Below are 15,219 nucleotides of genomic sequence, written 5' to 3'. Positions count from 1 at the left end.
TAGCCCAAGGCATTATTAATATTGACATGAATACATAGTTGGCTTCCAAATAGGCCTGCAATCCCTGTGGCTCAGCTGTTCAATACAAAATCCCTAAAAAAATCCCAATTGTTAAAACATCACTGCAGACTAACTGCTTAGCGGGAGGTTCTCATCTGTTTCCAAAACAGATTTCCAATGAGTTTCAGCTGTGGTCAGTTCTTTAAAAGTCATGGATTTGTACACTCGGGCTTGTCCTGTTTCATTGGAGAGTGAACAATCTTTTCCATGTTTGAATTATTACCATTTTAGTAGCAAAGCTCAGCCTCATTTTGTAATTTCTGCTGGGGGAGTAATTTCTCCTCACCCAAGTAATCCCATTGAGTTTCCATATGAGCAAGAACTTGCAAGATCAGGACCTTTCACCCTCAGCACTGCCTCTTTTTAGTGTGCAACTATTTTTATTCTCCAGCTTCCAGGCATAGAAATGTTGACATCTAAACTGAGGAATGCCAATGGTTGAAACACAAAAAGAAAATAAGAGCCATCATTTAAATTATTTAGAATTTTTTTCAAGACATTGCATTATTAAGCAAGGAATTGTTTACACAATGGAGTAATTTTAAAATATCTACATGTTTTAAAAATCCAAATCTTAAATGCTGCACATGTTTAAAACTAAAAAATGTTTCATGCTTTACTAAGTAGTAGATATTTTAAAATAGTAGACATTTCAAAATAAATTCTAGCACTTATTAGCCTGTCTCCAACGAAATATGTTCTTCCATAAACATTTAAAAGAGCTCTTCTTAACTCTCCATCTCTCGAGCAGCAGAAATTAAAACCCTTCCAGGCACAAAATCCTTACTTTCTCCAAGTTGAAAACAACTTGGGTACTGTCAGCAGTGATGTATCCCAGGGGTCACCTTGTACTAGGGTGCACTCTGTTAATGACCTGGGTGGTGGGACAGAGTGCAGCCTCAGCAAGTTTGCAAAAGATAGTAAACTGTGCAAAAGATAGTAAACTGGTGCCTTTGTGAGTTAAAAGGCCTAGGCAATGGTATCAGTTAAAGAGACTTGTTAAGGAAAATATGTATCAACTGTAACCTTGCATAGTCTTTTTTCCTGACTCATTGCCACAGCAATATATAGTAATGAACCTTCTCACCTTCCTGCACCTTGGTAGTCCGTGTGCCTTGCCAGCTGCTACCAAACCCATCTGCTTCTGGTCCAAGTCCCAGCGGACAAAGAAGCTGTGCCATCATCTAGATGGCAGAAGGATGACGATGAAATCCACAGGGCAAGGGAGGCATCCTTGTTATGTGTGTTACGAGGGGTTACCAACCCTCTCTGCAAGCATTGAGGCCAAACCTACAGGAACAAGCTCATATTTAAACTACCAGGCAGATATCGAGGCAGATAGCAGAAGTAGGAAGGACTACTGACCAAAATATCTGGCCTCAGGACCACATTTCTTCCTTTCCCTATTTGTTCGAAGGCTTTGCTGGAGAAGGCTGGGAGATAAGGGTAGGGCGTTTATGCAGAATGTTATGGTGCAGGTTCTGTGGTGCCATAGTGCAGACGAGTTGGGGTTGGGGCAAGTATTAAAATGTCCTTTACACAGCCCTGCAAGGGACTTTGGGAAAGGTCTTCTTCAGTGGTGCCCTATTTATATGCAGAAGTGTCTGGGGCACTTTATAAAGGGCTATGCTGGAACCTCAACTCTCTCTGAATACAATAGTCCTTGACTAGGCCTTAAGGTAGTGATCTAACCAGGATGGTTGTATGGATGTAAGGACATTGTCAGATTGATTTTGACACAAAAATGAACTCTTAAAGTAAATGAGAGAAAAAAATCCATGAAGTGAAAGTGATCTCAGTGCAGAAAATCATACTGACCTGGAAAGCACCATACAAATTTTAGTGGATATGTTGACTAAGTACCATGTCCTCATGTAGGTAAGTTGTCCTTTTGGGGCAGATTCCACAGCCAAATCTGTTCTCTTGTACATTATCAGTTCGAACCTCTTCATAGCTCCTTATGCAATGGTTATGTTGTAAATCAAACTGAAGCTTGCTGTGTTCTGGCTAGCCCCAGCTCATGGATGATTCCCACTGATTACTCTGGTATGAATTTGAGCAGCCTCCAAACTGCCCTGCAATGTAGACAGAGAGGGAGGGATTTCAGCAGACCATCCCCATCTTCCCAACAACTGCTGGAGTCAGATACACGCAGCAGAATCTGAATAAAGCAAAAATTCTGCCCTGAAGCCTTTAGGTGGAGTGGACATGAATAATGGCAGACCCTGAAGAAGGAAGAAGAACCAACTCTTACAGCCGTTGTGGGAGGCTTCTGCTAACTTATGTGGCTGGCCTTTCAGCTCCACATATGTAACCATTGTCCTCAGCAAATGGGTTTAGTATAAACAAGGAGCACTTACATGATAAAACGTGAAAAAGTGCTGTTGCAAAAGTACTTGAATCTGAAAAAAGCCAATTCGAAATAAATAAGGGGCATTGAGAAATCACATTCTGGCAATTGCACACAGTGTGTGCATTTCCCATAGAACTGAATAAAAATAGACTGTGTCGAAAAAAACGATGAAAAACTCATGGGAATGAATGTCTGGCACTGTTTATATTCCACTCCTGGGGCTAAAGTTGGAATATTGAAAGGGTGGTGCAATTATGAATTTTACTTTAAAAATATAAATATTTCTGGTTTTTATAAAAGTATAAAAATAATCACACACTTTCTTTGATGATCCATTAGTCTACATTAAATAGCGAGTCTCAATTCACTGCAAGTCAGCTGAGTTAAGATACTTACACTGCGTTCATAGAGAGATTAATATGATGGAGTCTTTAGGTTCTGCCAAAATAGAAACAGTAGTGTCATATACAGACAAATGTGTGTGTATTTATTTATACATGCACACACATATATGAGAGACAAAAAACCAGTGCTTCTGTTCCAGGATCTGTAAAGGTCATTACATTTAGATTATTTTTAATCAAATGCACATCTACAAGTTCATATAAACAAACCATTCTGAGACAAACTGGAGACTTGGCGCTCCAGTGCACAGCTCTGATACATCCACATTTGTCCTTTGAGGTCTGCTGGTTTGAAACAAGGTTCTTCTCTCAATTGTAGCTCTTCAAACTAGAAGCACAATCTTTTCTTGCAGACTAGGCAATACCTGAACCCATTTTGTCTGATGCCTTTAACACACTGAAGTGCCTGTCATACAGTCCAACGTGCATAGTTACCCAACCCAAGCTGTTTATAAGTGAGCAGAGACACTCAAATTGAGAAACACATTAGGGTCAGAATGGTGGTTTTACTCACTGATGCTATTCTCAGTTTTCACCAGGACAAAAGCCTGTAGGAACATTACTGCTGCATTAAGGTTTAAACTAAAGAAAATATTTCAGCTGGTGCTTATTTGTCCTCTTTAACCAATATTTATGCATATGCTTTATTCCTCTTGCCAAGAATAAATAATTACTTCTTCAAGAAAATAATGAGTAACAATTAAATCTATCAGGAAAATAAAAACCACACCAAAACCCAACAAAACAGACAAACCAAAACAACCCCAGACAATCAAACCCAAACCTACAAAACCAAAAAACAATCCAAACCAAAAGCCCAATAGTTAATGTCCACTGAAAAAGTTGCCTCTTTCCTAGAAGACATCATTTAGAAGGAGAGACTCCACAGCTCCTTTTGGAAATTAGCTACCAAGAAACTTGAGTTAACTCTCATAATGAGTTGGGTTTTTTTGTTTTTGTGGAACATTGACAGTTAATGAGAAATGCAAGGCATGGAATCGTAGGGTTGTTCTTCGTCCAACAGCTATTTCTACTCCTTTGTTCACTGTTTTTGCCACAAAGTAGATGATCTGAAGGTGCCATACCTAAGCTCGGGACTAATAGGAGGAGAAGAGGCAGGGAGAAAGTTAATTTTTCAAAAATAACTGGATTCCCCAGCTCCATCAAGGGAAAATTAAACAAAACTATCCATTCACTTTTTCATTTAAATAATACCCAAGCATCCATGGGGGTGACTGTAGGTTTTTAAAAACAGATTTGTACTATGATTTTCTAACTATTGCATCGTATTTTGTAAGATCTAAGAACTACTGCATGTTTTAGGATATTTATTTGTTCCTCTAGTGACATGAAAGAGTTTGACTTTCCAAGAGAAGACACTGAGCCATTTCTGATAGGCAAGGCTGACACTATTCTTTTTCTTAAAGGTGCTATTAGAGTATCGAGACTGATGTCCTTCATAACAGATCGTATAAGCCTCTTCTACCGAGCATAGCAAAAAGTGTTTAGATAAAGGCTGTGAACTCTCACAGTCTTTTCACTTCAAGGCATTTCCTGCAGCTTATGAATAATTCCTGTGTCTCTTTTCTGCACCTCTCCTATTTATCCATATCCTTTTGAACACATGAACACCAAATCTGTAATTTTTTTTTTACTGGTCTCAGGAGTGCTTTACAGAGGGAAGACTCCCAATTCCTATTTTTGGTCTCCCTCTTGAAATAAGCAAGAATCTCATTAGCCCCTTTCTCTACAGAATTATTCTGGAAATTGAAGTTGAGCTGTTTCTCCGTTTTGATCCCCAAACCCTTTTAGAAGCACTGCTTTCCAAGATAAAGTCTTTCCAGTCTGTAAAAACATCTTGCACTCTTTCTTCTGAAGTCAATGACTTAACATGTAGCTGTGTAAAGAAAGATTTTCTTTAAATGGACAAGTCACCCAGATCACTCCATGCTTTCCTGAGCTCACTGACATGACCATTTTTACTGGGTTTTGTGTCATCTGGAAATTATATCAGCAACATTTCTGCTTGCTCCTGTGTGATTACAGGAGGTGTTAACAGAAGCAGCCTACTGTCAGTTCCTGGGGAACTTCTCCATCTGATGATTTTCTGTTGTCAACTACTTGGAGAGATGTCTCTGTTAGCCATTTAACAGGTTGTCTTCACAGTGTATAATGCCATTTTTATAAAAGCAGTAGGACATCAATGAAATAAGATCCTCAAAATAGCTGAAGTCTACTATATCTACATTGTCATTTTATTTTGTTGTTTTTAAAATGGGAAGGTTTACTTTTAATCCCAAATTCAGCACTGACTATATTGTCTTTAAAAATTCTACTAACATTTTTCTGAAATTACAGGTGATTATGAGTGCCTAAAATGAGTGCCCACATAAAAAGGACCAATTTTCTAAGAGACAGTATCCAGTAGTTTCTGAATATCAAGGACCACAAACAACAGATTTCAACGGAAATCAACAGCTGTTCATTTACTGAATAATAACAGATGTAAGCAGAGTTTGCAATAAGTCACAAAACTCATGCTTCTCGAAAATCCAGTTTGAGGTTAAAAAGAACTAAGGTGAGTGGAAAAGTAAGGGACTTGATGTCAGAAGACGTGATACTCAGCAGTTCTTCTGAACGTATTATCTCAGTAGATGAGGTTGTTGGAAGACTTGGTTTCATGACCAACATAAGACAACCTGAATTTGAATTGCTGATACTCCTCCTCCTGAGCCATGATTTCTGCTCTTTTCTCCCTGACAGCATGATGACTCATCTCAGCTCTATCAAGCATTTAATTTCACTGACTGCATAGGCATACAAGTGCTAAAAAGGTGAAACAAAGGAGAGGAAAGTAACACTCGTTCAAGGTTTAGCAGGTGACATTTTGTGTGGGAAACTCCTCAAACCATATATCTGCTTAAACTCATTGTGCATTGGTACCGAAAATGGCAGGGGCTATTTCATTAACACTGCTTTGCCACTATTCTGTTTCCTGATTTGAATTCCTTCCATCCAGGTTTTGAACTTTGCCTTTCTGTTTGCTCAGGAAAGACCTTTATTGGCATAAATAACAATTTTACTTGAGTATGTAAGTGGCTACTTGGTTCTTGCCATTCTAGATTTACATTAGGCAGAGGAAGAGTTAAGTATTTTGAATCTGTAGAACAATAGGCACAGGCAGAATAAAGGTATTATATGGAGAACAGGAGATTCAGTTGAAGGAAGAATTATGAGGAATATGTTCAAATTTGATTAATGCATTACAGGCACTAGTTTCTTATACTGTTGGTAGAACTGAACATTTTTCTGATATATAGATTTGGGTTTGGCAATGGATTTTGTAATATAATAACAGTGACACATCATTCTAAGGAGAAAAGTAGGAAACTATGAATCTGCACAACTGCAAGTCTTGTTATTGCTGGAAAATCCGTGGCTGAATGACTGCCATTGAAAACAGTTAGTAAAAAAATTGTGTGAGCCAGATTTGCCTAGTAAGCCAGCAGGAGCTGAAAGAGAGGAAAAAAAAATTAAAGAAGGAAAGTCAATACATGTAACATTTTAAAGGTATTTTGGAAGATCAGAAATTGGTACATAATTATTCTTATGAACTGTGGTTGTTCAAAACTTACAATCCAGCTATTGCTTGATCAAGAGCCAGCAAGAAAAAATATTGCCATATAGCTAAATGGATTTTGAAGTAAATATAAAGCATGAAGGGATTTGCAGATGCATTCTCAGCAGCACCTTTTAGTCATGCAGTATGCAAAGTGCATCTGGCATTTGAAATTTCAAAAGCCTGGACAAAAGATTTAAGATAACACAAAATGATTTTTAAAACACAGGAAATACATAGAGTAACATCTCCCAAAAGCAAATGTCGGTCTTTTGCTACTATGCTGTAATAGGTATAGGGCCAAATTTTGTCCTATATTTTCTCAAGTACAGTATAAACTCTTTCCATCGAGAACCGCAATTGGGAGTTACTAGTCCCTCTTGCCTGGAACAAGGTAACTAAGAGCAGGGTTTAAAAGCCTGTACTCCACTTGAGTATATAGAGTGCTTGCTAAAGTTACTTTCCATAAGACAGAAAGGGCTTTATGCAGGCTTACACTCACGATGTTAAGTGCACACTTCTGCCCCCTCTGTATGGCACCTACTGCATTGCAGGCTGCAAGTCGCTGTTTGGGAGCATGTCTGTAAGGACTGGAAAAGAATGTTCCTATAAGGCAAAACATTGACCTCTGGCAGGAAAAAAATGCTTGTATTTGGTTGTAGGATGGACTTTGTTAGCTTAGGTTTACTGAATTTACCAAGTTTGCATTTACCCTGGTAAAGACAAGGCCTGGAAGTCTGACAGTCTTTCCTTCTGCACTCTGTTTATTGTCCTCTGTGTGATCAGAAAAGATCTCATTCTCTGATCTCTGACAGAGCAGTCAACCACTGCTCTGAGGCATACTGGAATTGTCCTGTGGGAGACACAGTGCTTGTTATTTCTCACCTGTTAGCTCTAGTCTTCTAGTTTTTCACAGCCTTGAACCAGGTGAAGGGACAGAGTGACATGCAAAACTGGTAAGCAGTGTGTTATGAAGAGTGCATCTGTTGGCTAGGAGGAAAGAAGACAACAAAGTCTTTAGGTTCTTTCCTTGAGAATTGTGAGGGGAATGTTCTGTCCAATTTTTTTCAGTACAGATGGATTTTTGAAGGTTTTATATTCTCTTTCATTTCAAGAAGATATTTACAGCTGAACTAGAATGACATATAAAAATTAGTGGCAACTAATAAAACTCATCTGAGAGGTGTGAACCAATACGATACTCTCATTATCTAACTGTTCACTCTGCTAGACATAACACATTTTTTCAACAGCTGTCCTCCTTATGTGGATTTAAAAGCAATTTAAATATCAATGCAAGATCCTTGGAACAGAAAGTATCTAAGGAAACCAGATGACACTAACTTGAACTACAAAGTTCACTGCCATCCTTTGAGATACACAAAACTCAAGTTTCACTAGACACAAATGTTTTAGGCTGTTTTGAAAAAATTTTTTAAAAGAAGCATTCTTTAGAGTGCTGCCACTTAGGAATCTCTTATTCAAATTATCCCAGCTTTGCATAAAAACATCAAAGGCTAGCTCTTCAGGAAGTCCTCAGAGAAACAATCTCCTTTCACGTCTGGGAGGATGGGAGGCTCTGGCAAAGCTAGGGGAGTCCTTGATTAGACGGTAAAAGGCACTATGCTGCTGGTAAATTCCTAGAAGAATAGAGTGCCCTGTCTGGCTAAGAAAAAATGTCAGGGATGACAACCTTTTTAGTCCCGGAAGACTCCAATAAACGGAATATTATATGCTCACAGAACACCTAGTGTCTAGAAGACACTAATTACTAACATTTCCCTTCTTGGGAGTTTCCTCAAAGCTTAGGTATCTCTGAACCTGGTCACAAACAGATTAGCCCTCTCGGTGGTGTGAGAAGGTTTTTAAGCTCCTAAACTTGTAAATGAGCCAATCTGACATTTCTATCTAAACCACCCTCTAGAGTGACTACAGTATGCACCTGTCTGTAAAGTACAGATGTCAGCTCTCCTGCTGCACTTCAACCTCAGCCACTGTAATGTGTGTGGCTAGTTGCTGCACCAGAAGAGCTTTGTACAGGCAGCTGTGGTCAGGGCATGCCAGCACTGGGGCATGGCAAGAAGTGGGGGTGTGCTGGGAGCCCCCTGGACGCTGTAGCAATTCTTAGAGCCTGCTGATGGAGCAACCTTCTGCAGCCCAGAGAGCACTCGTGATCTGCCCCAAGATGACTTAGCTTGAACTTGAAGATGGTCCTCAGGCTGGACAGTGCTAAACATCAGTGAATTTAACTTCAAATAAGTACTTTATAATGGCTAGCTGTAGGCTTTTCCTGCAGGGTGAAATGAAGCCACAAGATGTTGCTCAAAGGTATTCCACAGCTCGACTGGCAGAGGTGTTTCTTGCCTGCTGCAGGGCAGCAATATCACCAATACTGGCATGGTTCACTCACTTCACTAATTCAACTGGTCTATCTACTTTGAAGACCTGACTTGTGAACAAAGCTCTATTTGAAAAGGCATACGCTACAGGCATTGGGTTCCACCTGGAAACTAATTAAATTTAAAACTGGCTTTGAGATACCTATCTGTGTGAAAAACGTTGTAGGGATTACTGTATTTTGCTGTCATATTTTCTTGAGGTCAAGTCTTTCAGTATTTTGCTACTACAAACTCACATTTTGACTGCTTATCTTACCCTACGCCCTCATGAAGTATATTTCAAGGCAATTTGAGTAATGCTTAATGTTAACTGAAATAAATTTTTAAACAGCCAAGTAGTCTCAACCTTAGACGTTTTAGCAGTTAATTTCCTTGGTGTGCTAAACAGAAGACTCCAACAGATATTTCTGGAACCCCAAAACGTTGGTCAATATTTAGGGGTGATTCCAAACCAGGGGGTGATGCAGTTTTCATGCATTCCACAGATCTCACTTTCAAGAAGCATTTAGTGAAGCCTCGGAAAACATGGCACCCATAATTGCTACTTACTCTACATAAAACATTTAAGCTTCCTGGTGATGACAAGCAGCACCCACTTACCGCTGTGCTAAGTGTCTCTGCAGCGTGGCTTGGTAGAGTGTTTATGCTTAGCATTGGCACTCGGCAGTGTTTAAATTGGACTTTCCCCCCCTTTTTCTAACAATTGTTTCTTTCTCCAGCTAATTTTTTCATGGACCTTAGACAACCAGCTGACAAACAGGATGCGTTTGCTAGCACATCACCCCTCTCACTCTCCACATCATTCATATGCATAGATGTGCTGTCTATTTATATTCGTCTATATTATGTGGAGAACAGCTTTAAGGTGGTGCATGGCTGCGAAAAAGCAGAGCAGGAACCAGCTATGAAACGCTACTTGCACTGCGGTCCTTCCCTGAGCGGGGACACGTCCGCTCACCAGGAATCCCTGGATGCCTGGACCTCCCCGCAGGGAGAAGGCGCCCAAAGCCCGGGAGCCCCGGGGTGCCGGGAGGCCGCGGTGCCCGGCGGGGCGGGCGGCGGGAGGTCATCCCGGGGGTGGGGAGATGCCGGCGGCCGCCCTGCCCTGCCCTCCCTGCCGCCGGTCGGGGCCGCGGGCCCGGCTCCCCGCGGCGGCGCGGGCGGGGCGCGGCGGCCGCAGTCCCCGGCGGGAGGTTGTCATGGTTTCCCGGGTCACATGTGCGCGAGGTTCCCCCGGCGCGGGGGGAGGAGGCGCCGCCGCCGCCGAGGCTGCGAGAGCCGCTGCCCCCCGCGGGTCCGCCCCCCGCCCGCTCCCACCTGCGCCGCCGCCACCCGCCCCTTCCCGCTGCCCACGGGCGATCCGCCGGGCGCGCCTCGTCCCCGGGCCGCCGACCCCCGGCCCCGGGCTCTCCCTCCCTCCTCCTCTTCCTCCTCCTTCTCCTCTCCCCTTCCCCTCTCCCTCCCCCTTCCCGGCCGGGCTGCGCCCCCCCGGCCGGCCCCGGCATGAGCATCTCCATCCCGGCGGGGCTGACGGAGCTGCTGCAGGGCTTCACGGTGGAGGTGCTGCGGAGCCAGCCCGGGGACCTGCTGGAGTTCGCCCTCCAGTACTTCGGGCGCCTCAAGGAGGAGGCGGCGGCGGCCAAGGCGGCAGCGGAGAAGGAGCCGAGCGGTCGCAAGGCGGGCACCGGCCATGACAGGGGCAGCCAGCGCCGGGCTCCCCCCGACGCCCGCGGGGTCAACTTCGCCGAGGAGCCCATGCAGACCGACTCCGAGAGCGGCGAGGACGAGCAGCCGCCGCCGCCGCCGCCGCCGCAGCAGTTCCCGGGTAAGGCTCCCCCGCCTCGCCGGGCGGGTGGGAGGGCGGGGGGCTCCTGCAGCCCCCGGGCTCAGGTGAGCGGCCGGGCAGGGAAGAGGGTCCCGGCCATGGGCCGCTCGCTGTGCCAGGAGCGGCCCCCGGGCAGCCCCAGCCCCGGCGGCCGTGCGGGGGTGGGCTCGGTGAGCGGGCACGGGCAGCGGCGGCACCGCGGGCACCTCCCGCCCGCGCTGACGCCAAACGGCGGAGCCCGCGGGAGATTTCCCGTATCCCGCGGCAAACTTTAACCTCCCGGGTTTCCCCCTGTTGTTCGGCGGTGCTGGATGCTGGGCACACAGGTATCACCAGCTCTATCTCTTGTAGTGCATGAGCCTGTGATAACCCTGACAAAGATCTCTGTATTTCCTTTTCGTAAGAGCAGAAGAGAGCAAATCTCCGTTCTGTAATTAGTGCAGTGGTAACTCTGCCTTAGAAAACACCTCTCATGGTCATGTTACTGTTTTAACGCGCTTTATTAAGCATTTTACGTAGGCGTACTTATATGTGTTTTAAAAAGTAGAGCACAATTTAAAACAGTTTCTTCCTGAAAGCCAAGATGAAATATTCTGCATGTAGAAGGGCCTGTGGAGCAAGCGTGGTTGTGACAGCATAAAACATGTGCAGTATCTTTGTGTTTGAGGGTAACACCTCTCTGCACCTTATCTTTGTGTGGCTGACAGGCTTTATTTAGAGACCATGTCGATCCATCGGCTGCTGTGGGTTATGGGACGGGTGGTAGCTGTCTCCGAAGGGTGTATAATGCTTCATCTTTTTGTCACGAGCAGGCTGACTGAAGGGTCAGTCAGTACCGCTAGATGCTGAGAAGCCAGTCAATGAGGGAAGAGGCGGTGTCCAAGTATCTTTTATCTTTTTTTTTTTTTTAAGAATAGCTGAAATTGAAGTGTATCTCATCAAAGCATTCGTCCCTCCGGGTCATGCTGGAGGTAGATTTACTTAGCAGAGTACAGAAGTGAGATGTTTGCTAATTGCATATCAGTGCAGTTTTTAAAAAGATATCTTCTGAGCATTTTACCAGGAAATGTAGATAAACAAATAGATGTTTAAGAACTGGGTAAGTTTTCAAAATGCTTCATGTTACACCTTAAGATAGTCACCATTCTTTTCATCTGTTATTTGCAGCTCTGCCATGTGTATTTAATGAGAATTTGAATCTGTCAATCAGGTTCTGCAGATTTATGGGGTAATTTTAAACTCTAATGCTGATTACGTGAGATTAGCAAAAATCTGAAAATTTGCTGTCTTTGAAAACTGAAATGGTGATAATGGGGAAGAACAAAATTATCTTAATTCACTAACACAGGACCTGGGTTTCAGATGTTAATTATGATTACAGAGACTCGCTAGTAAATGGAGAACTGGAATGTTGTATGGAGGGAAGTGCATAAATGTAGCTTGATTTATTAGCATGTATGTGTTACATATGTAAAACTTTGCAGGGTGTTTTAAGAAGCTTGCTAACAAATACCTGTAATCACGATTCTCTTAATAGTCTTTTTGTTGTGATTGTGAAGAGGGAAAGCCATTATTGTCAATATTCTTATTAAGGGACATGTTAGAATCTCTTAGTTTACCTAGTTTGTTTACTTATTTGACAAAAACCCTTTAAAAGGTCACATTTTTAATATATTTTGAAAGTTAAATTGTATTATGGCCTGTAATTTGTCAATTTCATTAATTATTGATTAAAGTAACAAAAAATGAAAATATTTGTGAAACCATATGGAAGGTTAATAATAAGTAAATTATAGGAAATTATTACTAATGATGTGCTTGTGTATGTGTGTATTGTGCAGAAGTGTGTATTTTAAATTCAGATTTTATGTCTTCCCTAATATATTCTTCTAAGGTAACATAGCAATGCATTCACTAAGCCTTTTGTTAATAACTGAAGGCATAAAGGCTTGTACTCAAATAATTTTTAATGTGTTTAAATACCAATTTTAAAGCATATTTCTTTTATGCTTTTGCTCTCTGTTTCTCTAAGTAACAATTCTTGAACTTAAGTTTGGGGGATGTGTTTTTCTTTTGTCTTTATGAATAATCAAACTGCTTCTGTACAGTCAATTTGTCCTGTTTGCATACTGCTTTCTTAGGAGAGGACAACAAATTGGAAAAGTTGATGAGCAAATGTAAAATGAAAACCTCTGGGAAGGAGCTCAGACCTGGTGGTGGTATCTTTTCTTTGCTAAAGCAGTACACTTGAAATGTCAGACTGAGAGTATTCCTTTATTAATTCAAACAGAACGTTGTTGAGAGCTCATTGTAAATGCTGTTGTCTCCAACCTTTTTTTTTTCCTCATCAAATGTTTCTAAATACCCAAAAACCCTGCAGTTGAACTCTTTGTCAGTATTAGTTTTGTCCTTGAAATGTATTGTGGAAGTTACATCAGCATTATCCTGTTTCAGAAATGATAAGCTGAGGCATAAGCTGTGTGAAAAAGAAAAAAAAAGCTGTACTTGGGATTAAGAGTCATATGTGAACTTTGAATTAAACTCTGTTCAGGTCTCTGCTGCATCCTTTACATCAGTTACAGACAATCACATAAAGGTAGAAGCAGTTACCTTGTCTGGAGGGAGAGCTTTGTTGTACTGATGTCATAATTTTGAATTGGCACCTGGAGTTAAGGTGACCTCTGAAATTACATTCTTCAGGTTCAGAGCATTTAGATTATCCCCTTTGGAACACACTGTTTAATTTGGGAATGTTTTTAGGTCTCTAGTTGATTTGTTGGTTGGTTTTTAAAAAAGATATATTTAATTGTCCTATGTGGATGTATTAGCATTAATCAGTGACAACAACTAATTCCTACTAATACTAGTAGCAATTACTGTATTGAATAGGACAGACATATACATAAAAATGAGCCCCTTTTTAGAAAATTCTTCTAACTTTTTGCAGGTTTGAAGTGCATATTAAGATTTTGTGTCTGCAAAATTTGAAAATGCTCGGTAAAACATTTGTTCTTTTACAATGACTATACTTTTGACATTACCACTTATATGTTGATTTGAGACTTATTCTGATGAGTAATAACCCATGACATTTGTAGCAGCTGTTTTAAAGTATTTGCCATAGCTAAAAATTTGTATTTCATCTTGCCTTAATATGAATTAGTAGAGGAGTTTTTAGAGGTAACAATGCTGTTCTTTAAAGTCAAAAATTGCCGTGCTTTATTTACCATTTGGCATCATGTAGCTTATGTTTATTTTTATTTTGTTTTGTTTTACTTTGGTTTGTTTTGGTGTCTTTCTGAGATAGTGATGTATTTTAACAGGAAAATACTACAGCTGTCCCTCTCCTCCCCCGTGTGCTTCTGTTGGTGTGTTGGTTGCTTTGAATCCCTTCTTTGAAAACTTGAGCTAGGAAATGCAAGTATGTATCTTGGTTTAACCCACTGTTTGTGCCTAAATGATATGAAATCACTGCTTAGGTAAAACATATTCTAGCTTACAATACCCATTTTAAAGGTGTGTCTTTATTTTAGTTCCTTTATTCAGTTGGAATTGCTTTACCTATGTACTGTTCATAGAAATTTTGAAAAAATAAGTAAATTGTAGCAACCAGGGCATCAAAGAAGACTCTGCACACAACCACATTCATGCCAGCTTTGTGATGATAAATGGTACTTCTCCAGTACAGTTAAGCTAATTTACAGTTTTCTTCCCGAAATTAAAGAAAATCAGAAAGCTCTGATTAGTTTGTAACTTTCCTGCGGGTCTGTAATGCGTAGATAATGGGTAGATTAGAGCAGTGGAAGGGATAAATAAGAGCAAGGGGAAGATAAAAATATATCTATAGGTTGTAGAAGGATATCATTAAATCTGGGACCGTATAGAAAAATGTGAATTTCTTAAAAATGTGTATATTCAAATTAAAATCTGGGCTATGATGAGTGGTGGCTGAAAGCATTACTATTTATTATGCGCTTAGCCAAATTTAGAAATGAAGTTCTAATAATTTCTACAGTCACTCTTTTGATATACAAAAAGACATAAAGCATTATTTGTATGGTTATAAGGACAAACCTAATTGGACCCAGGTTGGAGCAGCCTTACTATGGATGCAATTTAGGAGAGGCAAGTTTCCAACCACAGGCAAGAGCCTTGCGAGTGTGTGAGCACGGCATTGTTGGTGCATTCCTTGGCAAGGCTTTGGGCTGTATCTCCTTGCACTTTTCCAGACTATGCCTGCTGTCAGCCAGAGCATAATGTGTGTAAAGAGACCATTCAGGATGAGTGTTTGGGAAGAAGATAGCTTCTGGAAGGGCAAAGAATTCCAGGTGCATGAGTGGGTATCTTGCTGGTGCAGTGGACCCTGGTGGTCAGGTGTTGGCTTCTTGCTGCTCTTCAGTAATGTACAGTCACAAAACCACAAAGCTTTCAATGCTTGTTGTAAATTCTCAGAATAATGCAGCTTTTTTAAATAAAGGTTTCCAGTAATTTTGACAGGAGCAAACTAAAATATTTTCTTTCTGCTAACAGTTATTTTAGAAAGTAAACCTGAGCAAGTT

General features: G+C 41.4%; 1 protein-coding gene and 1 long non-coding RNA gene across 2 annotated transcripts in view; one reads left to right on the top strand and one right to left on the bottom strand.

Annotated features, from left to right (window-relative positions):
• Nucleotides 1-4,312: 4,312 nt before the first annotated feature.
• On the bottom strand, nucleotides 4,313-9,888 carry LOC108495574. Its single transcript, XR_001874169.1, has 3 exons — nucleotides 9,794-9,888; nucleotides 7,322-7,426; nucleotides 4,313-6,329 (listed from the first exon to the last, which is right to left on the bottom strand). It is a non-coding gene; the product is annotated as an uncharacterized LOC108495574 (long non-coding RNA).
• Nucleotides 9,889-10,190: 302 nt separating this feature from the next.
• PRKAR2B (protein kinase cAMP-dependent type II regulatory subunit beta) overlaps nucleotides 10,191-15,219 on the top strand; it is an 84,814-nt gene continuing 79,785 nt past the window's right edge. The window contains exon 1 of the mRNA XM_017811585.1: nucleotides 10,191-10,660. Coding sequence (XP_017667074.1) covers nucleotides 10,339-10,660 — 322 coding nt within the window. The 5' untranslated portion in view covers nucleotides 10,191-10,338. The remainder of the gene's footprint in view (nucleotides 10,661-15,219) is intronic.

Source organism: Lepidothrix coronata, unplaced genomic scaffold (genome assembly GCF_001604755.1).
Source record: "Lepidothrix coronata isolate B3197 unplaced genomic scaffold, Lepidothrix_coronata-1.0 Scaffold32, whole genome shotgun sequence".
NCBI lineage: Eukaryota > Metazoa > Chordata > Aves > Passeriformes > Pipridae > Lepidothrix > Lepidothrix coronata.
The sequence above is the reverse complement of the archived record's forward strand: the minus strand, read 5'-3'. Positions and strand labels throughout refer to the sequence as shown.